Source organism: Pseudorasbora parva, chromosome 4 (assembly GCF_024679245.1).
Source record: "Pseudorasbora parva isolate DD20220531a chromosome 4, ASM2467924v1, whole genome shotgun sequence".
Lineage (NCBI taxonomy): Eukaryota > Metazoa > Chordata > Actinopteri > Cypriniformes > Gobionidae > Pseudorasbora > Pseudorasbora parva.
This window is the reverse complement of record NC_090175.1, coordinates 6810275-6834947: the sequence shown is the minus strand read 5'-3', so window position 1 is coordinate 6834947 and position 24673 is coordinate 6810275. Positions and strand designations below refer to the sequence as shown.

Below are 24673 nucleotides of genomic sequence, written 5' to 3'. Positions count from 1 at the left end.
AGTGAACCTCCCCTAGAATTTACATATTGCTTACCAACAATAATTCAAACTTTGAGGTACATCTTCAAAATGTGACCGATGTCAAACATGTGTGCAAAGGACTCCACCTCCAAAACTCAAACTCAACAGTAAATTTTTTTTTTTTCTTTTTTTTTTTTTTTTTTACAAATGTCTCATGTATAAATATTCCTGTGTTACAATGTTTTTAGTACATTAATATATCTTCAGATAGGAAATGTATGTCAGCTATGCAGGCATCACTGAACCATTGGAACAACATGGGGTGACTAATTAATGACAATATTTTCATTTTTGGGTGAATAAAGAACTAACGCTTTAAGACATTTCTGAACTTTCTATGGAGTATTATTTGCGCTCAGTGATGACGATGATGTGATGAAGTCTGAGATGATGAACTTCAGACTGATGTGCTGTACAGTTAACACAATGCAAATTTCCTTCCAAAGAAACTTCCTTTTATTTAATTTCATTTTTTTTTTACATCCTGCTGAGCTTGAATTATTGGAAAAAGTGAACTTACACAATATGATTCACAGCATGGTTCATCATACAACATAAGGTTACTAAGTAATTTCGGCATCAATATTAAATAAGTATCCTCTAAATGTTTCTTGTTTTGGGACTGTGAACAAAGGGATGATCCACATGGATGACCTTGCTAAACTTCTTTTATTATGGAAATTTTGCTTAAACATGTATGTGCCACAACACTGCCTTAGGCATGGCAAAGCTGGAACATATGATTTGCTGAGTAACATTAAGGAACTGAGGAAAATTTCTAAGAAAGCAACAGTCAAAATTGACTCATGTTTAAAGTTGAAAATTAAGGAATCATGAGTTTTTTAATACTGATTATTTTTTGTCAACAAAATCAGTAGTCTGGCATTAGGGCCGCTTAGACAGGTTAGCCGCAGCCGAAGCGCAGATCCTGCTGGAGACTCATCATGCCGTCGTATTTTTCTTTGAGTTCAGCGCTCGTCTTGCTCTGCTCCAAGCTGGGCCAAAACTCCACCCATGTCCTCTCGCCCAGAGCATATCGAAGTCTGAAGAGGAATCAGAGGGAGTGCATGTTAAAGAAGCTCTTGCATGTCAAACCGTTTTCTTCTCATTGACATTTAGATATGTAAATTGAATAAGAGAGGAAATATATATATAAAATCTGCAAATGTAATGTACATTGCTTAAGCTCATCTTTGCTCACTCCTTTGATTGCTTCTTGAGTAAAAAGTTCTAAATATCTCTCAGCAGATTAGCGCGCACACACACACACACACGCCTTTGACCATGGGTCGCGTGCACTTACTTTCCAGCTTCCAGTTGGAGATCCTCAGACTGGCCCATGATCAGATAGCTCTCACCCCGCTTCAGATCCAACGTTTCTTTGCAAGAGATCTGTACGGTGAAAGTGCGCCGCTTCCCCTCCACATCGTTTTCCGGCCCTACACAAATATGCAACATTTAACACAGTGCATTGTGTAACGTACAGTATTTAAATATATAACACAAATACACAAGTATGGTGACATGCTTGAATTTATATCCCTTCCTCTCAGGCATTGAGTTTGTCCTGGCACAAAAAAAAGTGTTTCTCACAAAACAATGTTGACCATTAAGAGCTTATTTCCAGTGGGCTAATGTTAAAGGTTTCAGCAGAACATCGGTACATAACTTTACATATTACTGCTAAATTTTAAAATTGACAAAATTAACCAATGTATACACACTGTAGTTGGATTGAGGAATCATACCTTTTTTCAGGGCCATTTCAATCCTCATGTTGTAATAAACTGATGAAGCGTCGTCATCTTCACTCAACAAAACAGCCTTATAAACTGTAAAAATATATAAGTTTGATGTAGCATCACCTCATTAACTAATAATTATACATATGCTAAAGATATTTCTTATAAACTGCAGTGCATGATTGGGACAAAATTGTGCAAACACACAAAAACAAACACACACACACACACACACACACACACACACACACACACACACACACACACACACACACACACACACACACACACACACACATAATAAATTACCGTAATTTATTTTCTGTTCACATGCTTTCTTATTACGCTGAGCGTCGTGAATTTTCTCCTTCCTTTGAAGACTGCAGTTTTCTGTATCGGCAATAGACAGAGAAATGAGCCTGTTGTAGATTAACAGCATAACTTTAAAATGTATTCCATGAAAGCAAAAATCACATTACCTTCGGCACACTGACAGACATCGTTCTTACAGATTTTCTGAAGAGCTCCTTCCTTCCTGGTCGGATGATAAAACTTCACACAGCGATTTTCTAAACATGGAGGAATCATGACATCACACGGGTCACACACACACACTGTATAAAGTCTTCAATGTGTTGTCTCTTGTTTCTTTATAACTGACACGAACGCATGATTTGCGTATAGGTTATTGCTAGTATTTGGCCAGTATTTGATGCTGGGCTTTAAGATAAAAAATAAAATTAAAAAATTAAAAATATTTTTTTTTCTGGGTATCACCAGACCAAGCTCAATCTTTTAAGATTGATTCTGCTGTATCTGCCATTATTGATAAGAATAAATATAATCTAACTAGTGTAAATAGCAGATCGCTAATAAATGCTGCAGTTTTCACAGTGTAAATAGTCGCTGCCAAAAACAGAACATAAGAATAACATAATATTGTTTTCTGATTCTCTAACTCAGCACTCTTCACTGAGGCAAGTATTTGCTGTACACTTCACATTGTTAAGTTTGCACGACATCAATCAAAGACTCATTCAGCAGCCTTTACGGTCGGCTCTGGTAAACAAGGCTATGTTTCCAGGTGGACTGATAAAGTCTTTCCTCGTTTATGTCAGACTACTGTTTCATACCTATAGAGTAGTATTCATATACAGTGACTGCTGCTGGCTGAATGAAGCCTCCATTCATAATCCTGTGCAGCCTGAAGACGATCCGATCTTTCCTGTTATGAGAAACCTGCAAGTGCATGTGCAAATAGCAGACACTGTATAGTAGGGGTGCGGATGGGATTTTTAAGTTTCAATTTTAGTTTTGTCAATTTCATAAAAATATAAATTAATATAATACAATAAATTACAGTAGTTAAATCATTTAATTACATACAATAAATGACATTTAGGGAGTAATCTAGTACTGTGAGTTATATTCAGTAGACAACAGCTGTTTTTGGTTTGATTGTTTTTTAAATTATAACAGCGTCCTATCAGTGTTTTCAGATTAAAAGTGACTCAGAGACCTTGTCCAGGTAGATGATGAGGGATCCTCGCTCTGAAAGCTGCTTGTTCATCTCAAATTTCTGAATCAGCCTGTCTCTTCCAGTTGACAGCTACAAACAGGAACAGAAAGTTATTTTGTGGAGCTTGACAAATTTGCTGCTGCTGCTGCTGCTGCAAAAAAGGAATACTTCTTTTTTTAGCATCCGTGGGCACCGCAACTTTGGGTAAGAAAAGGAGTCATACAATTAATTCCAGGAAATGCTCCACAACCAGACAAAGCAATACCTGGGAGTACCCTTCATAAGGAACGTGCTGCTGCACAGCGGGAGACTGCTTTTTGTTCTGATTATGATTTGTTATCTTTGTTTTTGGTTCTCTTTTGTTTGAACTTAGCTTGTGTTGTCATTTTGCCTTTTCATGTCTAACCTGTAAGATTTCTTATTTGAGAGATTTGAAGCCCTTTTTGAATACTGTTAAAGAGCAGTTCAATCTGGATGGAGACAAGGGGCTAGGTAAGATGTCACGTGACATACATAGGCACACGCAGGTGAAGTTTGATTGTTTAGACACACTAGGTTAGTGGGATTGTGCCACACCCTGTATTTCTGTTTTGGCAGTCAGAGTAGGGAAGTTTAAGGCGTCATAGACGCTGAAGACTTTTCTTTCTTTTCTGAGTTAGGATTAGTTTGTAACCATTTAGTAAGACTCTTTTGATTATTTTCTTTTCTTTGGCACAATTTAGTTATTCCCTTGGTTCTCCTCAGATCATATTTATGTGTTTTTCTTTATCTTTACCATGGGTTTATTTATTTGTGGTTAATTATTGGGTTTATTATTTATTAAATGATTGTTTTTGAAGTTATTTGTGTGGTCTCATTCCTCATCTCATACACAGTGGTCATATCAGCCATTTACTCAGAACTGGGTTTAAAATGTTCCCCTCCTCCAATCCCTAGATAGTTACCAGTCAAAGGAGGGTCGTAACAGTGGGCAGCGCAACCTCGGGTTATAAAATTAATCATCAAATTAATTCCTGGAAATGCTCCACAACCGGACAAAGCAATATCAACACACACTAAAGGTCTTTAATATATAATATACTAAAATGTTATGCCCACTATAGTTAATAATATATACTATATTACAATTAGTTGTGGTTCAGAAAGAGTTAACTTTACCAGTTTGTTGTGGGAAAATATTATACCAGGAGCTCGTGTAGCACTGAAATGTTAGTGGAGGTTTTTTTTGTAGTGGGAAAAATAATGCTGTTTGTTGGGACAAATATGCACATTTCAAGTAAGAGTCCATGGACTTCATAGTGATTATTCCATTTTGACAATAGCAAATAATCTACAGCAAGTATCGATAGTGTGTGTGTGTGATTTCCTTTAACGTTTGAGATTTGTCATATTTTAAAATTCTTTTTCCTACGCATCTATCTTTTAGCAACAGGTGTGTGATGGTAATTGTCAATTAATTGGCAATAGAAAATGTGAAAATGGAAAAATGATCCATACCGCCTTCAGATCATTCTCATCCACAACAAATCCCGTCAGTAATGATATGTCCAGTATAGACATGGTGGCATCCCTGTCAGCTGACAGATATCTGTGGAGTCAAAGAAAATGTCAACTTTCTATTGCACTAAAATTCTCCAGCTCTACGTGTAAAGATGGGACGGGAAATAATATATTAACATTAAAAAACCTGCACACATCAGCTTTAACAGAATAGAATAAATGTCATTGTACTGTAAAACTTTGGACTGTCCACAATGTTAGTTAAACTAAATATAGTAATTCATTTAATAATTATCACGGATTATTCACTAAAATGAGATATTGTTTAGTGGAACTTAAATTTGAAAGGTTTTCCTTTTATATTCAGTTGATTAGATAATGGTACTTGTTTCCACACCTGGTATTGATAGTGAGTTTATAAGTCTCAGTTGCTCCCCGATATGTTACTGAAGAGAAAGAAAGAGAGAAACAGATTTCCTCATTTGTATAAAAGGATAAAAGTGCAACATGTAAATGTGTACAAGATAGAAATGTGTGAATATCACAAACCCCATAGGGCTCATATCACCCAAACAACTAAAGTAAACCAATGTTTATTATATTTTATTTTAATCTTATTATATGTTTAATTTAGCTTCAAGAAAACTAAGCCTATTTTAGTAACATTAATATTACTTTCATGAAAATTTAAAAAAAAGTTTTAACTAAAATTGTATTTAATTTTGTTTACAATATTGCAATATTTTGTATTGTAAGCAAAAGTAAATAATATGACAGCCTCATTTGTCTTTATGCAAAACATTTAGACATAACCACCAAATGACACCAGTGTGATCATACATTTGAAATATATTGTATTTATGATCATGTATCCCTCTGAAAATTCAAGACACAAAATCTTACCTTTATCCTCCCTTTCAAAAGTCAGATCAAGCTCAAAGTTCTTGCAGGTGTCACTCCTCTCTTTTGGTTTTGCATAGTACTCAGTCACAACCTGCCGAGGAGAAAACAGACACACTGTCATAAATAAAAAAATCAAGGTCAAATTTGTACCTTTTAAGGTACAAGTTGCCATAACTGGGGTGGTACCCTTAAAGCAGAGGTCCCCAATCCTGCAGGGCCACTGTCCGGCGGAGTTTAGCTACAACCCCAATCAAACACACCTGAACCAGCTAATTAATGCTAAACAATGCCTTTATAGGCATTGGTTAGCTGGTTGAGGTGTGTTTGATTGGGGTTGGAGATAAACTGTGCAGGATAGTGGCCCCCCAGGACCAAGATTGGGGACCCCTGCCTTAAGGGTACATTTTCATACCTCTAAGTCAGGGGTAAGCAAGTTCAGTCCTAGAGAGCTGATGTCCTCCAGAGTTTAGCTCCAACCCTACTAAGCCACCACAGTATAAAACTCATGGCTCCCAGCATGCATTGCAGCATTAAGTATGTCACCATTGTTGAGATTCATATGCTGATTCTTGATATCTGTGTGCATCTAAACTTTCCCCACTTTTAATGTTTTTAAAAATTACAAAGAATTTGGAGCATCTGATCTGTAGCAAGAAATTATTGTTGGTGAATATTATTTATATTCAGTGATGAGTCAAACATTATTCTTCATGATACATTTTGTTTATGACTTCTTTTGTTTTGAACAGTTTTGTTAAAACTGTAACAAAAACCACAAACTCACATAGAAAGCCAATCCCAACTATAGGAAACACTGATCTCCATAATGGTGACCAAACATTTTAAGTAAAACATCAACATCTAAACCTTTTAATCCTCAATAAGAGCTTCTATAGACGTCTTTCAGGGTTGGAGCCAAACTCTGCAGGACAGCATATGGTATAATTGTACACCAAGGACCAATTGTGTACCTTTTAAATGTACAGTTATATGTTTTATTCCCCAAAGAACAAAATTGTACCTCCATTGTACCCTTTTTCTGAGCATGTAGCACTCAAGGTCTGATGGATTGGTAAATGCTTTCAGCTTTGATTATTGCTTCCTTCAGTCACTTACCGTTACAGAGGCCTCTCCAGAACCCCTGGCAGTGATAGTGATCGGCTTGCTAGATGGAAGCTGTTGATGGGGGAAAAAATAATATATATAATGTTTACTGTAAATGAAATCATCTTGATAAAAGACATCACATCTGATCAATACAAAACTTACAAATGGAGGTTTTTATCTTAAACCAGGTGTACAGTCACGATAGCTGCTCATACAATATGATTTGTGTGAAAGTAAAGCTACTCTCTCTGACATAAACTGTATTCTGAGTGTATGATATACATCCCTCACATGACATTCAAACACGTGTTTTTCACTTTCAGCACAAACTCACCTTCGTTGTTTGTGCGAGATGAGAGTTGCCTTTGTTGAACGTCCACACAATCGGCTGCCGACTGCCTTCCACTTGGATCGTCATCTCCAGGTCTAACTGCTTTATGTCTTTCACATGAATCCTGTATTCAGCTACAGCCTGAAACACCATGATGGTGGCCTGGGAGGGAGGAGACATGTTTGAACTGTTTCTCGTGTTTCACCTCTTTGGTTTTAAAGGGGATGTCTAATGGTATTGCATGCATTCTGTCTTATTTCACTGTTAAAGAGTTGGAGTCTTATACTAAACATGACCAAAGTTTCAAAAAACGTATGCTGGAGTATTTTTGTGCCAAATACACTCCTTCAGGATTCAAATAAGGTTCAAAATTCAAAATGTTTATTTATTTATTTTATTTTTTTAATGGCCCTGTATGATATCATAAAAGGCGGAAATCCTTGTATGTGCACTTCTCCCGGATGAGCGTGTGCGCACATCAACCAAAGCGAGAGCAAGAGCGTGCACATCATCGAGCTTCGTTCAGGTTACGGAAGCATTTCGTTTTTAGACCATGAAATCAACAATGTCACTAAAGAAGTGTGTTCTGGTGTGAGGGAAATATCACCTTGCTTGCCAAATAATCCAGCATTAAGGGAACAGTGGATGCAGTTTGTTTTTCTGTGGCAGCAACAAAGGATCCAAATTTTGGTGACAAATGTTTTATAAACCAATCCTAGTTGCCAGGTGTGAAAAAAAAAAGTTCCCAGCAGGTACAATACATCAATGTGACCTCAGGAAGACGTTGGAGTAATATTTTGCTTGGAAATTAAAGTCAAGTTGACGTCTAAGCCCAACGTTTGTTTAACGTCAAGCTACAACAGCTTTTTAACATTCGTTTTTTTTTCTCTTGCTGCTGTAACTGTCTTTGTTGTGGCAAGAAAAGCAGAAAATGTGATCAGATGATATTGTTACTTGATGATAAACATATGATCATCACATTGTGGTCTATTTCACTGATGTTATCCAGAATCGAATCTTTTAATACATGATCATTTTGTATTATTAATTATAGAAAGCCTGTAATTCTACATTATCCACTAAACATTTTGATCTCCAGCATCTCTTAGACTCACTCAGACATTAAATAATCAGCGTATGAATCTCAATAACAGTGATGTGCTTAATGCCACAATGCATTCTGGAAGCCATAGACTAGTTCTGTATGAAGCACCCAGAATGCATTGCGGCATGAAGCATGTCACTGTTATTGAGATTCATACGCTCATTCTTTAATGTCTGTGTGTGTCTTTAAAACTTTTTGGTGCACAATCCCTCAGATTAAAATGACGCTGGACAATCACAGGACTATCACAATCAATAAAGAGAAATGATTAACACGGATAACATTGGAGTCTACATCTTGTGCATGTTGGATTCGTTTTAAAAAGGGTATGCCATAGGAATAATGTACTGTGATGTAAAAATGAACCATGAAACAAACTAGTGAATTCTAGAGTCATTATTTTTGTGAAGATATTTTACAAAAAGAAAACATTGTTTAATGCTATCTCGTTTAAGCTTTGTTTTTTAAGGTCATTGTTTTATCAGTGACAGTGTGTTTGGCTGAAAACCTTTGCTAGTTTTATGGCCGAATGAATATTAACTATTTTAGAAGTTTCAGTGCATGAACCTGCCAAAGTAAAAGCTCATAATGAGAACTGTGTGAAGAGTTTTGAAAAATAAAAAAAATGTGTCTTTAGCTGTAAAAGTTGCATATTCAACATACTGTATGGACAGATAAACAGTGTTTAATGTACACTACAAACCTGAGTCGTGCCATATCCTCCACTGGACTGCCTTTGGTTTCTGAGCCAGTTTACAATGGGTGCTGCTTTCGGAAAGTCTTTAGCTTTTACAAGAGCCAGGAGTGCATAGGCTGAAGCCTCGATAGTAAAGTAAAAGCTTCCAGGGACGGGCCAGTGACTTCCATCTGTATGGGATTCATTCAGTTTAATTTTATGTGTATAGCACTTTTCACAATAAAGATGGTTCCAACACATATGTACTTTATTGTTAAAATAGGGTAGATAGATAATACAAGACACCAAGCACATTTTATACCTATACAACAGTTCTTTCTGGTTCTCAAATCTGAGAGGCTTCTCAAGCCGTGCGAAATCCAACCGCCACAAACCGGTTCACCGTTTGTATCACTCCCCTTGCAGCGACTGTCATGGCAGTCGAGCAAAGCCACCATAAATGTAAAAAAATACTACTGTTGTTGTGTCACAAAATGTAGGTTTACATTTTTTTTTTAGGTGAGAATGTAGTTAATTGGACCTCAACTATGTGATTCTTATATAAACATAATACATTTACAATACAGTGCAGTTAATACACTCATTAAGTCAATCTCTCTCATTATACCTTAATACTCTACATAAAACAATAAGCTTCAATTAGGCGATTCAACGTTCCTTCGTTTCTAGCTCTAAGTGATGTTTTTGAATTAGTAACGGAGACTTGGTCACAACTGTCAACTTGAGATTTGAATCCGCAGCGGTTCAGAGGTTTTAAAGGATTAGTTTACTTCAAAATGTCCTGATCATTTACTCACCCCCTTATCTTCCAAGATGTTCATGTCTTTCTTTCTTCATTTGAAAATAAAACATTTTTTTTGAGAAAAACATTACCGGATTTTTAAAGGGTCAAATCAATGGTTTCAAAGGGCTTCGAAGGGGGCTCCACACGATCCCAGCTGAGAAATAGGCTTTTATCTAGTGAGGTCATTTTCTTAAAATAATATTTAAAAAAAACACATTTATATACTTATAATTTAAGCTCAAATGCACGACTTCTGTGTCGTTCTTCTTCACGGCGTATCACATCCTGTTGGAAAGGTCACATCTGTGATGTAGGTGGAAGTATCGACTTCCATCTCGTGTTCTCCTCCAACTTTAAACTTGTCTGACATTGTAGTTTTACCCTTATTTTTGTAAAGGCTGTTTGATTTAGCCTTTGCACGTTTGTTTAACACTGGGTCTGTACATCCCAGACATTACCTTTCTGATGTGATGACCTCATACACCGTGAAGAAGAACAACACATAAGTCACACATTTTTTTTCATGAAAATGACAGATGATTTCACTAGATAAGACCCTATTCCTTGTCTGGGATCATGCAGAGCTTCTGAAGCCCTTCCTTTGAAACTACATCGATTTGAAAAGCATTATGAGGAGAAAAATCCTGGAATGTTTTCCTCAAAAAACGTAATTTATTTTCGACTAAAGAAAAAAAAGACATGAACATCTTTGATAAGAAGGGGGTGAGTAAATTTTCATTTTGAAAATGTCTGTCTGTTTTGGATCAAGATGAGTCGATTCTGCTCTAAGCTTCAGAAAAGCTTCTAGCCATTGTGACATTTGCATATAAATTGATGTCCTGGCACAAATAAGTCAACGAGACTCAATCCAATACACATAGCACAGACACACTCTGAATTTCCCTTATAATTCAACTATTTCAGAATTTATACAAAATGTTCCTATGTGTTCCTCTATTTATATTCTACAAAGTCATGATGCATGTAATGTTACGGTCATTTTAAATACTTGTATTCATGTGTAAAGAAGGTGGTTCTGCTTTTATACCTTCAAGCCAAAGCTTGTTTGGTATCTAAATGTTCCTCTCTCTTTTTCTTAATCAGCGGTGCACAGTCTGCGATTACGAGATACATTGTTAGCATGTTTAGAAACTGTACTAATTCTGAGGCATCAAAACCCACTTTTACTGGAAATATCTCCAGCTCAAAATACACCCTCTGGATTGGTCAAGTTAACCAAGGAGCAGTGTGGACTAGTTAGTTGTATAAGACAAAGGACATGTTTCTTTAGTCTCTTCCTTTCTTCCCATCTTCCTTCCTTCATCTCATCTTGGTTATCCTCAGACCAGAGGGGCTCAATAGGGGCTATTGTTAATTATAAATAATTAAATATCAAAACCCATAATTCCCTATTGAGCTAATTCAATTTATTAACATCCAACTCTGGACAAAATGAAGAGACCACGTAACATTGAGAAATCCATGTTAAGTGGTCTCTTTGGTTTTTCCAGAGCTGTGTGTAGCCAAGTCGCTACAGTGAAATAATCCTTTAACGTCACTCCATTTTTGTTCTTATTTATTTACTCCCTGAGCTGTGCGATATGGCTGACGGGCTACTCCAGTGATATTGCTCATTTATATTATATTGTGTCGGGATGGGTACAAAACGCAGGTACAAAAATACCTGCATTAGCAGGTTGCTTGTAAGGAATGCAGTGTTGCTCTGTACCTTAATCATTTTAATTTCTTACCTAGGCTGGTAAAACACGAAATGCCAATGCTTATAGGATGATATGGGTGCAGCTTTGACACCTGGACATTTCCAGCACAAATAAACATACAGAAAAGGCTGTATCTTTACCTGCAGACGCTTTGCTCAACAGGGCTTGTTTGTCAAGTGCGTTTCCATTGGCTAGAGCATAAGACGTCATCGCCACTGCGTATGGATTGGTCAGACTATGAAACCGAGATCTAAGGTACGCGATGGCTCTATATATGCTACTGTCGAGACTCTAAAGAGGAACAAAAACAAGGAAATTACATGCATGGCATAATAAATTAACATCATCGATATTTAGTTCAATTAAGCTTTTTTTCAAGTGTTGCATATTAACTCAAAGCAGAAGGACAAGGACTCACAGCACAACGGCCTCTCCCCTCCTGCAGGGCAATGAGCACAAATGCCGTCATGGATGCTTGTTTGTCCATCGCACCTAAGTTCCCCTGTGTCACAGTGATGTCAGAAATAATTCATAAGTAAAGGTGTGGTCACATTTACCATTTCTGTGTGAAATTTTGCAGGTGAAATCCAGTCATTTAAATGGGAACTGGCACAATGACAATTTCACCAGATAAACTTCCGATAACAAAAAATGTTCTACAACACAAATTTGCATTGTTGTCCAATAACTAGCTTCATGGTTGATGATTGACAGCAATTTCTGCGCGAGAAGAGACTCATGACTTGGCAACAAAGCAAAACAAAAGAACTACAATGAAAACTTTTGTACAACACTATACATATATCAAATTATACTGTATTATTAAAAAATATATACAAATTATATTATCTGAGAAGATAAATCAGGTTATTTGGTAGTGAAGCAAATGCTTGCAGGTTAACACCGCTGTGTAATGTATTCAATGTTCAAGTATTTACGGCTTAGTCAGTCAACACTCACTCCGTTTTTATTTACATTTTTTTGCAAATGCATTGTAGACGTTAATAGATGGACACTTTATAGACACTTTCAAAGTTTTGACAAATGTCAGTGACAAAACACCATTGGTTTTCAATGTCTTGTATGTGCGAAGTTTAATGAAAATGAGAACTTGTGGAAGATAACATTTTCATCAAATAACAACTTGAATTTTGTTCTGCTCCCCAAATCTATTTTAGGCTTTAGAGATCAGGAAGCATAGCACATAAGTGGTATGGATCACTTTTTGGCAATTTTTGAGTACACTCAAAAAAAAAAAAAAAAAAAAGTACAAAATGTAAAGTGGGTGTCACTGGGGTGGGACCCTTAAGGGTACATTTTTGTACCTCTAAGTCAGGGGTAGATAAGTTCAGTCCTAGAGATCTGATGTCCTCCAGAGTTTAGCTCCAACCCTACTAAGCCACCACAGTATAAAACTCATGGCTCCCAGAATGCATTGCATCATTAAGAATATCATCATTGTTGAGATTCATATGCTGAATTGAGAATGTATGATCTGTAGCAAGAATGTATTGTTGGTCAATATTATTTATAAAAATGTTTAGTCAGTGATGAGTTTAGTCAAACATTATTCTTCCTAAAACATTTTGTTTATGGCTTTTACACTGATCTCCATAATGGTTACCAACCTTGTCAAGAAAACATCAAAAATCTAAACCTGTTAATTCTTAATACGAGCATCTATAGACGTCTTTCAGGGTTGGATCCAAATTCTGGAGGACAGCGGCTCACTAGGACCAAACTTGCCTACCCTTGCTCTAAGTAGAGAAAAACAATGGTATACTCACAGTCATCGATCCACTATATACAGGAGCATCTTCTCTGAAAGCACCATCAGCTGACTGCTTGAACTGTATGAGCCACGTGAGAGCAGAGCAGATCACGTTCTGGTTTATGTGTACGATGTTACTAGCCATGGCAAATACTTTAGCAACATACGCAGTCAGCCTTTAGGAGAAAGAAAACACAAGTAAACTCTTACACTTTAAATCATGGTGAGATGTCTAATTATTGATTCGTACCAAACAAGCAGAACTATTGAGAAATATATCAGTTACCAAGTGCTGCTTTTCACATGACTATATACACCAAAGGACCCATCTCTTTTACGATACGCCAGCTGTCGATTGTAACCTGTACATCAACACAATAAAATGACCAGACTCTAAATAGGAATGTGTAACAAAAGTTTAGGAGCAGTAAAGTTTGCATAGTTCAGTTTACCTCTTGTAATATAGGTAACAGCTGTCTGCCTAAGCCCAGCCCCCACGGTGTGCCACTGATTGGTTTTATCCAAGTAATGTGTTGCAATGACAGGCATCGTCATGCGCATCATGTTCTGCTCTCCACAGCCACCAGGCTGGATAACCAGGGAACCCATGGCATGACCACTAATAGCAGCCTCTACTGTTATGCTGATAATATCTCCTGTGCACAAAGAGATTGGCATACTGGTAAAAACCAAGGCATATTTTGTTTTACTTACAGCAGATGTTAGAAGAGTCACCTATCGCTGATACATATGTGCTCGCAGGTGTGTTGGGTGCCTGGTCCCTCAATATAAGGCTCCTGATAACCTCCACATGTTCACCACCTGTTACAGAAAAATGGGAACTGTACAGTCATGCTTCATTCTTATTTGTACATGCAGGACAGGAATTTGAATGACAAGTGAGGTCTTTATTTAATATTTACATAGAAATTACCTAAGGCTCAATTTTAAATATATTGACACAACACCAGGGGGCATATTTTAATGATCTGAGCGCATGGAGCAAGTGCACTTAGGACATGTCTGAATCCACTTTTGCTAGTTTAACGGCAGGAAAAATGGGTAACAAAAAATGCTTAACTAATCCACAGATAATCATGAGTTAATGTATTACTAATGGTGAACTAACCCATTTATTAATGATTAGTGCATCAGCAACTAATGAAGATTCATCATGATTAATAGATTAAGTAATCATTAAATTGTTATTAGTTAAATGTGTTATAATGTATGAATTCCTTAATAACATATTACCAGCAGCCATATCACCCTGTAGCCCAAGGTTTCTCACTGAAGCTAAGCAGGGCTGAGCCTGGTCAGTACCTGGATGGGAGACCAACTGGTACATAGTACATGGTATTTCTACATGGTAAAAGGCACATAGCACACTATATATGTGATAGGAAACGATTGAGTGTAAATATGCTTTCATTTGAGGCGAATAAATTCTGTTTTCAAGTTAGTTTCATGCACCGCAGCAGGCACACACTTGAAAGCATTTAGAATGCGGGCAGATTTCATGCAAGCGCATGGTAGCCTAATAATGTACTCAACAACATATTTCAAATCACCAACAAAATATCAGGTGAACTGTCACATAAATGTTTTCTGTGACGCTCAAATTGAGTAAAGAAACTTGTATTTCAGGTACTCCAGCTAACGCGCGAGTACTGTCTCAAGCGTGTCATGGTTCTATGGCAACCCGAGCTTCTGCTGTTACTGTAACGTCTTTAATAATAATATCAATGAACCGTATTGTTTTGGTAGTCAGACTCGACTCACAGAGATTATAGCAAATAAATAATGACAACATCAGCGGCCATGTCAATGAACGAGCAATCGTTATTAGTTCAAAAGGGCAAACAGCAAGTTATTTTGAGAATTAACTCGAGTCAAAATGAAAATCGGCAAAGACGCATTTGTCATCCATCACCGAGACATAAAGTGGACTTTTACAGCTGAAATGATGAGTTAATTAAGCATGCTTGGAACAACAAAAGTGGAATATTGTAATACATCGCAATCAAGTACAAGGAAGGGAGATGATGGCTAACGTTAGATAATGCGGCGCGATTCAAAGCTCTTCAGTGGGCCTTTAAGCATGAATTAATGCATATTAGTGCACCCCTATTGTAAAGTGTTACAGAAAAATGGTCGGTGCATCAGGCACATGGTCTGAAAGAGTTGTCCTTGTTCTCTTAATGAGTAATAGGTGTGTTTTGGACATAATGTGCAATAAAATAGTCAGAGGCTCATCTCGTATTCCCTTTAAAAGCCAGTTGCAATTGCGCCAAGGCGGATACACTATTTACATGGCGGAATATAGACACCCTCAACCTGAGTCAGTTTAAATACATGTGATTATTGCAACGATTGGTTAAATAAGTAGCCAATTTCATTCGTCATTATTACAAATAGTTCTGCTACATGCAATGACCATCCATTATGACATGTAGGCATTTTTATCTTTATGTACACAATAATCTTTTATATTGCAATCATTTTATTTATAATAGTTGGCATGTGTGTGCTGCTGCACATCCCTGTGTGTAATAAGCAGACGGTATGCACCCGCCTATAGGCTCATATTAATAACGCGCTCTTTAAATAACTCACAAATACCACACCATTGACTTAAGAGCAGGTTTGTGTTGGTCAATGACGCAGTCGTTTTCAGAACCTCAAAATAGAAACGCACCAACAATGTGCCTGAACACACTTGGTTTTCAGTTCAGACGCCCATGGGTGAACAGATGGCCGCGAGTGCTCTGCTATTTAAACAGAGTGGCACTGGACGTGAAAATTATATCTGCGTCAGGCTGAAACGAGCAAAAAACATGATGCCATGGCGTTTATGATAGGGCCCCCATGTAAAGAAAACAACTCATGAAATGCCTCAATGGCCATATAAAAGTATATATATATATATATATATATATATATATATATATATATATATATGCCCATATACATTTTTTTTTAAAAGTATGTAAATATGTGTTTTGGAATCATCTTACCTTTCTTATTAGGAATGAATTGTTGATTTTCACTAAGTTTGGTCAAAACGCCTTCAGACTAAAGAAAAGCAGTGAAAAGTGAGTGAGAGAGAGAACAAATGCCACGTGCTCCGTCTAAATTATAGTAGTAAAAGTACACTTAAAAACCAAATACTAAATTAATAAATAAATAAAGTTATTTGTGTGTGATTGCTTAGCAATCAGCACGGTTTCGGTGACTATTGATGTTGCTAAAGTTTTGATGTCTTTAAAAGTTGAGGAAAGCAGTGGGGAATTCATATACCAGTCTATTTCTTTATGTCCCTGTATGGAATTTTTTTGTTTTATCTGTTGTATTCTGTTCACAATATGTTAAAGGCACAACAAGTAAGAATATTAGATTAAAATATCCAAAAACTACTAGAATAGTGTTATTTTTTTTACTTGCGTACTTACATTATCCCAGATGTGTCTAAGAATGTTTAAATTCAGAGAATTAAGCAATTTTAACCAGGACACGGATCGTTCGTCGCCTATCAATGACATCATATCCGCTTTACCCTCAATTTTTTTGTCTTATTGTTTATATTTACTGGGTTTATCATGTTTTACTTTGCCTAATGTTGATCTAGCTCTCAGCCGTGTGAACAAGTGTCTCAGTCACCATCAAGCAAACACACAAAACTCCACAACATCAGGACATCATTAAGCTACACCTTTGTTTGAATAAGCGACCCCTAGCGGCGAGGACTACATATTGTGCCTTTAAACATACCCTCTGCAATGATATACTGTCTTTTTCTTCTCTGAACTTACCACCACTAGGAGCTCTTTCTTCACACCATCGCTTCCACGTCCCAATGCTGCTGCCTTTACTTCAATGGCATGGCGTCCCAAAGCCATTGGGACAATGATAAAAGGTACTGAATATGATGATTTAGCATCTACCATCACTATGGTTTGGAACTTTCCTCTATGGCTGGCCGGGCTGCAGATGTCCTTGGTTTCCTTCAGTTCCACACGAACCTAATACAAGAAAGGAAAATCACATGCTCCTTAAAAGGGTGGTAAAACAGGATTTCACTTTTCTAACTTTTGCTAGTGTGTAACGTTGCTTTCTGAGCACAAACAACATCTGCAAAGTTACAGCGTTCAAAGTATAAAGCAAAGAGAGATATTTGCTTTTAAAGAAATCAATTTCTAAGGACCACAGCAAACGGCCGGTAGGGAACTACAGCCTTTTCCTCCAGACTATCTGATATCAGCGGGTTCAATATTTACATAAATCCCTCCTTAGAGAATATTAAATAAGGGGGACGAGGCCATTTTACAATGGCGACGAAACGCTGTTATTTTCATCCGGATTGTAGGTCCACTTTGTTCAGCCTTTCATGGGGGTGTTAGGGATCAATGGTTAAAATTTAAATCTCTCTCTCTGTGCTGCACATTTTAACAGAGGAATTAAAGCTCACAATCATTGCGAGTTCAAACCAGGATTGGCACAATGGCTTGTCCTGAAAGATGGAACAGTTCCAACTTTAAAAACAGAAGCTGTTTACGGGCCTGTGGTGTGGCAAGCAGCGGGGCGAGGGACCGCGAGAGCGGGCCGGTGATTAATGTTAACGAGTGCCAGCTGCGTGGCACACCGGTCTCGTCTCGCGGCCATGTGACGGGAGCAAAAAAGGAGGAACGAAGGCAGCGGAAGACGAGAGAGGACCAGGCCTGGAATTTTATGTTATGTTTTGTTTATGTGATTGTGGGCAGTCGTCCGTGAGGGGCTGTCCGCGGTTTTACTTTCGTTTTGTTTATTTCTTTTGAGTTAATAAATGTTTGAAACGTTCGCCGGTTCCCGCCTCCTTCCTTCCCATCTACGAACTGTATTACATTGGTGCCGAAGCTCGGGAGGAAGGAGGGACGCGCTGTCGGAGAGCCCTTGCTGCTGAGGAGGATCGCAGTGCTGAGGAGTTCGGGCAGCGTGGATGATGAGGACCGCGAGGGCTGCCCGAGGCGATGGTGCTGGAGCGGGAAAGGTGGGACAGAGACCTCGCTGCCGTGCCCCTGGGTCGAGGTGGGGTGGCTGCCATCCGAGAGGGAGCGGAGGAGTCGCCGCGCTTGCCGTGGGCCGGAGCCTGCTGCCATCCGCCTGAGAGGGGAGGAGCAGGGAGCGCGGGGCTCGCTGCCGGGTCCCTCGGAAGGAGGAGTCACCGCCGGCCGCCAGGGGGCGGAGGAGGATCGAGCTGCCCACCAGGCGTCCAGTGCCATCGCACAGCACCGCGAGGAAGAGCCTCTCGGCGGGTGGAGGGCCGAACGGCAGTGTCTGGGAACCGGACCAGATTTTTTTTTTCCCTCTTTCTTTCTTTTTTTTCCCTCTCTCCCCTCTCTCGTCTGCGGGCTCCTCGTGCTCCGGTCTACATTTCTCTCGCCCCTCTGTCCTTACCCCCAGGTGCCGCGGCCGCCGTGATCGGCCCCCCGGGAGAGGGGGGGGAGTAGAGCGCAGTCTCGGGAGTGCCCCCCGGCCTGCGAGGGGCGATGGGGGTATGTGGTGTGGCAAGCAGCGGGGCGAGGGACCGCGAGAGCGGGCCGGTGATTAATGTTAACGAGTGCCAGCTGCGTGGCACACCGGTCTCGTCTCGCGGCCATATGACGGGAGCATAAAAGGAGGAACGAAGGCAGCGGAAGACGAGAGAGGACCAGGCCTGGAATTTTATGTTATGTTTTGTTTATGTGTTTGTGGGCAGTCGTCCGTGAGGGGCTGCCCTCGTTTTATTTTGTGTGTGTTTGCGGGCAGTCATCCATGAGGGGCTGCCCGGCGGTTTTACTTTCATTTTGTTTATTTATTTTGAATAAATGTTTATTGAACGTTCGCCGGTTTCCGCCTCCTTCCTTCCCATCTACGAACTGTATTACAGGGCCATAACCTGTAAGTATGATTTATTTTTCGTCTATGTGTTTTCCTATAATAGTTTGTATTGTAAATTGTACGTTTTTTTAGCAAGGAAGTAAACAAATGACAACGCTTTTTGCCTCTGCAAACCAGTTTGTTAACCCTTTAACACGTACGATCACATTCTAGTCTGGTCCCTGAGCTTATAATCACAGATATGATTAGAATGTTCAGCGATCAACATCCAAATTCAAAAATGTAAATCTGCTTTAGCGCGTTGACTGGCACTGAGCTAGAGCCAGAGTAAGTGAGAGTCTGAATGAGCTCAGTGTCTTTTAATGTTTATTTTAGGTTTCATTCATTAAAATTACATTACACAATCAAAAAATGTCGCATATATCAGGAGAAGTGGATGTAAATCCAGCATGCCCCATCTCCGTCAATGTTTAAGCATATAACGGCGGCCGGACGCCCACAGCAAATTGGCAGTGGGACATTAAACTGAATTTATTAATTTGATCAGAGTATTTTTGTTAGTTTAAGCATGATTTGGACTGACTTCAGCCACACCCATGACATCAACTGAAGATAAAAGAAGACATTAAATCTCAGCAGAGGATTAAACAACTTCACAAACAGCATTACAAGCTTCACATATTAATAATTTGTTCCATTTATATAGCGCTCTTTCAAGGCACTCAAAGCGCTTTACATTGAAGGGGGGGGGGGATCTCTTCAAACCACAACCAATGTGCAGCACCCACCTGGATGATGCGACGGCAGCCATATTGCGCCAGAACGCTCACCACACTGATTGGTGGTGAAGAGACCGAGTGATGAAGCCAATCAGGAGAGGGGGATGATTTAGAGGCCATGCTGGAGAGAAGCCAATGGGCAAATTTGGCCAGGATGCCGGGGTTACACCCCTACTCTTTTTACGATGGACATCCTGGGATTTTTAACGACCACAGAGTTGGGACCTCAGTTTAACGTCTCATCCGAAGGACGGATGAGACGTTAAACATCAAATATGTAGATGCAGATTAGAAGAAAAAAAAAATAGTCCAAAAACAATTTAGTTGAAGCTTTACACAGACATCAAGAATCGGTGTATGAATCTCAATAATGGTGACAATCAAACAAACAAAAAGTGTTTTGTTCCAACCTAAAATAATGTTTGATCAACCTTTACAAAGTGGTTGCATGGATTTAAACTTTTCAGGTTAAACTAATTTAAATTATTTACTTTGAGTCAATGTCAAATATTTTGTGTGATTGATTACTCCTACTAAGTTTTTATTTTCTGCCCTGTTCCCTCACATAATGTCACATTAAATCAAAGTGGATGATCTTGTGTTGTAAATCCAGCAGGCTCCGTCAGTGTTGTAAAAAACATATAAAGGTGGCTCAGATGCCCACAGCCTGTGATAACTTTACCGAATGACTAACACAACCATTTTCGACCCTGTTCCCTCACATAATGTCACATAGCATATATCAGGTGAAGTGGATGATCTCGTGTTGTAAATCCAGCAGATTTCGACTCCCTGACAACGTTGAAAACACATAATGGCAGCGCCCCACCCACAGCTTATGATAACTTACAGATCTACAAACACGTGAACTAAGCGAATCAGAACACAGCTGGGTCAGCTAACCAATCTGAGCCCATTGCGTATTTTTGAGGGACTGGCTTCATAGAACCTGGAAACCATCAGACCGTTTTTACAAGAAGGGACAGAGCAATGTAGAATAAAGGTAAATTATATGAAAAGTTATGTAATTTTTTTTAAACGAAGCATCGTTGTTCTCGTTCGTCAACAACCAGACCTTCGAAAGAATGTGTTTTTACACCCCTTTAAGAAGAAAGGAGGGGTGGTGATAGACAAAGCAAAGCAATTCTGTCATCATGCTGAGAGCCTGTCTGATAAGGTTTGCCATAGTAAATCATTCTTTCAAACTCACCTTTACTTTTCTGCTGTAAAAGTTGTGGATAATGGCCTTGATTTCAATTTGCTCATTGCGCACAGCTGAATATGGAATCTTTAGGTCGATAAAGAAGTTCTTCATCACTGTCATCTCATGGACATCTGCCACACAGATACCTTTGTAGAGAAAAAGAGCAAACTGTCACAGAAATCAAGAGATGTGTCAAAGGCCTGCAACACTGTGAGACCAGAACAAAACAGCGATGCATTAAAATGATTGTCTGGTGTAATCAACAGTATGCCACAAATGCAAAAGGTTAAAAAGGTTTCCCTGAATATTCATTTTATATGGATGTGTGCTTAGAACATATCTGTACCATGAGTCTTGGACAAGCTGATGGCTGTGATTTCCCAAGTTGTTATGGAGTCTTTCAGCTTGAGGCCATCTCTGGGTAAGGTAGTTGTTTGACTAAAAGAGAGGTCATCTTTTACTGAAACAGGAACATCACTGGCTGAGAACTGAGTGTTGGAAACTGCAAGTCACACTTACCACTGGCGGTTCACTGATGGGCAGTTAGGCAACACCACTTCCTCCCAAAGCCAACTTTCAGGAAAGAGCGTACGCGTCACAATGTCATCTGAGTTCACAAACTCTTCAGTTTCACCTGTGGGTAAAAGAGTCGTCGATTTATTTACACAAAACAGAAGCCATCCCAAGGTAATTTTCCAATTGGATTCATTCCTGCTATTGCAGAACCTCAACTTGTAACAGATCTAAGGCAAAATATCTAACTGAAAACACAGCTGAAGCAATATATGAAGTGTTAGAATTTAAATATATATGCTGTTGTTGAGAATGCTCTTACTGCGGGATAGAATGTTTTCGCTCTGTTTATCCGACTCTTTGTTGCGGTTGGTCATCTCAGTGCAGCAGTGCATGAAAGCCTGTGTGCACTCCTCTCCATCCATGATAAATCCTTTCCGATATTCACAAGTGTATTTCAAATCATCCATATTTTTCATTCCATCCAAACAGCATTCCTTCTCAAGGCCAGAGTACTTGCTCACTAAAGGTGGATCATGTAAAAGACGAGAAATGGGCAGAGACTGATAAACAAATTATGTTATAAAATAAAGATTATACAATTTGGTTAGTCTTTTTCAGTTCTGAACTATCTTTTACATATACTTATTACAGATGTCTATTCAAATCAGATTTGTTTAATGAGCTATATGTGCTTATCATTGCAACTTTTGCAACTTATTTGCCCGGGTGAAAGGGGTAAACTGTGTGCCTCTAGTTTCAAGAGGCAAATTATGTTAATGTTGTGTAGTTAACTATGGAAATCAAACATGGAGATGGAAAAAACAAAAACAAAACAAGGATTTTAGCTGCATGCATTGCTAAATGCTAAACATTCTTTGGTTGTCTTGACAATAAGTTTTAATGGGATAGTTTACTCTATTATAATTTAAATTATCCCATGATTAACTCACCCTCAAGCCATCCTAGGTGTATATTACATTATTCCAAGTTTTATAATGGCAGTGAATGGTTTCCGTTTTAAAGTCCATAAAAGTGCATCTATCCATCATAAAATATATCAACCCGGCTCTGGGTGTTACATGTCTAGTCTGTTTTTGATTCTATCAGATGTTCCTCTGTTCCAGTTATCCCGCCACTCCCTCATCAATGTCATTATGAGTTAATTCTGTTCAGCTGTGTCTTGTTAATCATCTTGTTAGCGCTCAGTTTCCCCTCAGTGTTTGTCCGTTGATGTTCATGTATACTGGTGTTTCTGGGTGTTCCTGAAAGTATTCAATTAATGTTCTTGTTCCAAGTTCTTCGTCGCCTTCATGAGTTTCATCTTCACAGATTGTTTGTAACAGATCGACGGACCAAAACAGGGTTTTTTTTGTGTGTGTGTGTGGCGTTTTTCCTCTTTGCTTTGCCTTTTCCCCTGTGCCCCATGGCCCTACCTGCTGTGAAGCTGCTGTGCCTGGAGCAGAAGGACCATCCGCATGGAAGCATACACACAGAACTTCCTCGACCTTGCCTGGCAGACGCACTTCCCAGAAGGCACATGTTCCAGCGGGCCGTCCCAAGGAGGATTTCACCGCATTCATGGAGTGGGTATTGGTATCCAACAACTCGGCCTTTACCATCGGACCTGCGGAGGAGGACCGCGTTACCAGTCCTACTCCATCACCGCCAGAGACCAGCCATCTACCACCGACCATGACCGGCACAAGGGAGTTGCCTGTGCCCGCCGCAGACCTTGGAGACTGGCCTACGCGATCTACGAGCCCGAACCCGAACCCAGGCAGAGGTTGAGAGGAGTCATTGCCCCGGAGCCCAGACCACAGCAAGGGTCTGACCAAATGCGTAGGCCAGTAACATCCTGGGTTGTGGAGGGAGTCCTCATGGAGCTTGAGGGCTGGGAAAGGAGCCATGCCCACCACCTTGCCGCAGTGAAGGCAATGAGGACCCTTGGCGAATACTTAGAGGAACTGAAGGACATTTTTATGTGAATTTAATGGACCTTTTTAGAGAGGTTATACCCTGTTCCCTGTGGTCTCTGAATCTCCAGCTCCCCCTGTATCTCCAGTGCCCTCTGCATCTTCTGTGTGCTCTGAATCTTTGGCGCCCCCTGTCTCTCCAGCATCTTCAAAATTCCAGCCCAGCCACCCTCGGACGCTTGTCGCCGCGGCTCCACCCCGGTCTCACGCAGGCTCATCGACCCAGCTGCTCCTCAAGTGTCTCCATCGGTGGCTGCTTCCTCTTCGGTCGTCCCCAGGGTGTCTCCGACAAGTCGTCAACCCCATGGCTCCTCCCTCCTCCAACTCCATCCTGGGTTTTCCCGCCACTCCCTCATCACTGTCATTATGAGGTCATTCTGTTCAGCTGTGTCTTGTTAATCACCTTGTTAGCCCTGTGTATTTAGGCTCCATTTACATGTACATGGTTATTTTTTTTAAAAAGGAGACATTTCCCCTCATTTGCGCCCTGTTTACATGCAAATGGAGAATTCGCCTCTGAAAAGGAGTCTTTCTGAAAACTTCGGCCAGAGTGGAGATTTTGAAGATCTTCATTTGCACGTTTGTATGTAAACGGAGACAAAAGGGTGTTTAGGCAGCCAACTAATGCATCAGAGCTCGCACCTACGTCAAAAGTGCGACCTATGCTCACATGTGATCATGGAAGCATTCAGAGTAGCAGTCGCATTTGTTGGTGCAAACATTTCTTGTGTGTTTGTATTTGCAAATACAGCCGCTCCATTATGTTGAGGAGCAGAGACGAATGAATGCTCGGAGGTCAGCAATTCTGCAACAACTTCTCCCTCCAACACGAAGAACTAGCACGCTAGCGCCACCGGGATTTTGATTGGCTTACGTGGGCTTGAGCTTCTCATTACACTGCCACCTACAGGTTTGGCATGCTTTTGACCATATATACACGGGTAAGTGTGCACAATGTTTTTTTTGAAACTGGAGAGGTTGAAAATGTCTGTTTATGAAAATAGCCGCCCACGTGTAAATGTAGCCTTAGCCCTCAGTTTCCCCTTAGTGTTTGTCCATCACTGTTTGTGTATACTGGTGTTTCTGAGTGTTCCTGAAAGTATTTTCAATTAAAGCTCCTGTTACAAGTTCTCCTCCTTCATGA

At 39.5% G+C, this 24673-nt stretch overlaps 1 protein-coding gene across 1 annotated transcript in view; it reads right to left on the bottom strand.

Moving 5' to 3' along the window:
* Positions 1–514: 514 nt before the first annotated feature.
* Positions 515–24673, bottom strand: part of LOC137072765 (complement C3-like) — a 36120-nt gene continuing 11961 nt past the window's right edge. Inside the window, exons 17-41 of the mRNA XM_067440688.1 lie at positions 21876–22076; positions 21560–21674; positions 21387–21478; positions 21047–21186; positions 17014–17223; positions 16219–16276; positions 13937–14023; positions 13654–13857; positions 13488–13563; positions 13218–13377; positions 11849–11932; positions 11571–11721; positions 8932–9095; positions 7127–7285; positions 6802–6861; positions 5686–5776; positions 5180–5228; positions 4780–4870; positions 3283–3372; positions 2897–3002; positions 2243–2332; positions 2073–2153; positions 1770–1853; positions 1325–1460; positions 515–1064 (exon numbers count right to left, since the gene is read on the bottom strand). Of these exons, the coding sequence (XP_067296789.1) occupies positions 926–1064; positions 1325–1460; positions 1770–1853; positions 2073–2153; positions 2243–2332; positions 2897–3002; positions 3283–3372; positions 4780–4870; positions 5180–5228; positions 5686–5776; positions 6802–6861; positions 7127–7285; positions 8932–9095; positions 11571–11721; positions 11849–11932; positions 13218–13377; positions 13488–13563; positions 13654–13857; positions 13937–14023; positions 16219–16276; positions 17014–17223; positions 21047–21186; positions 21387–21478; positions 21560–21674; positions 21876–22076 (2918 nt within the window). The 3' untranslated portion in view covers positions 515–925. The remainder of the gene's footprint in view (positions 1065–1324; positions 1461–1769; positions 1854–2072; positions 2154–2242; positions 2333–2896; positions 3003–3282; positions 3373–4779; positions 4871–5179; positions 5229–5685; positions 5777–6801; positions 6862–7126; positions 7286–8931; positions 9096–11570; positions 11722–11848; positions 11933–13217; positions 13378–13487; positions 13564–13653; positions 13858–13936; positions 14024–16218; positions 16277–17013; positions 17224–21046; positions 21187–21386; positions 21479–21559; positions 21675–21875; positions 22077–24673) is intronic.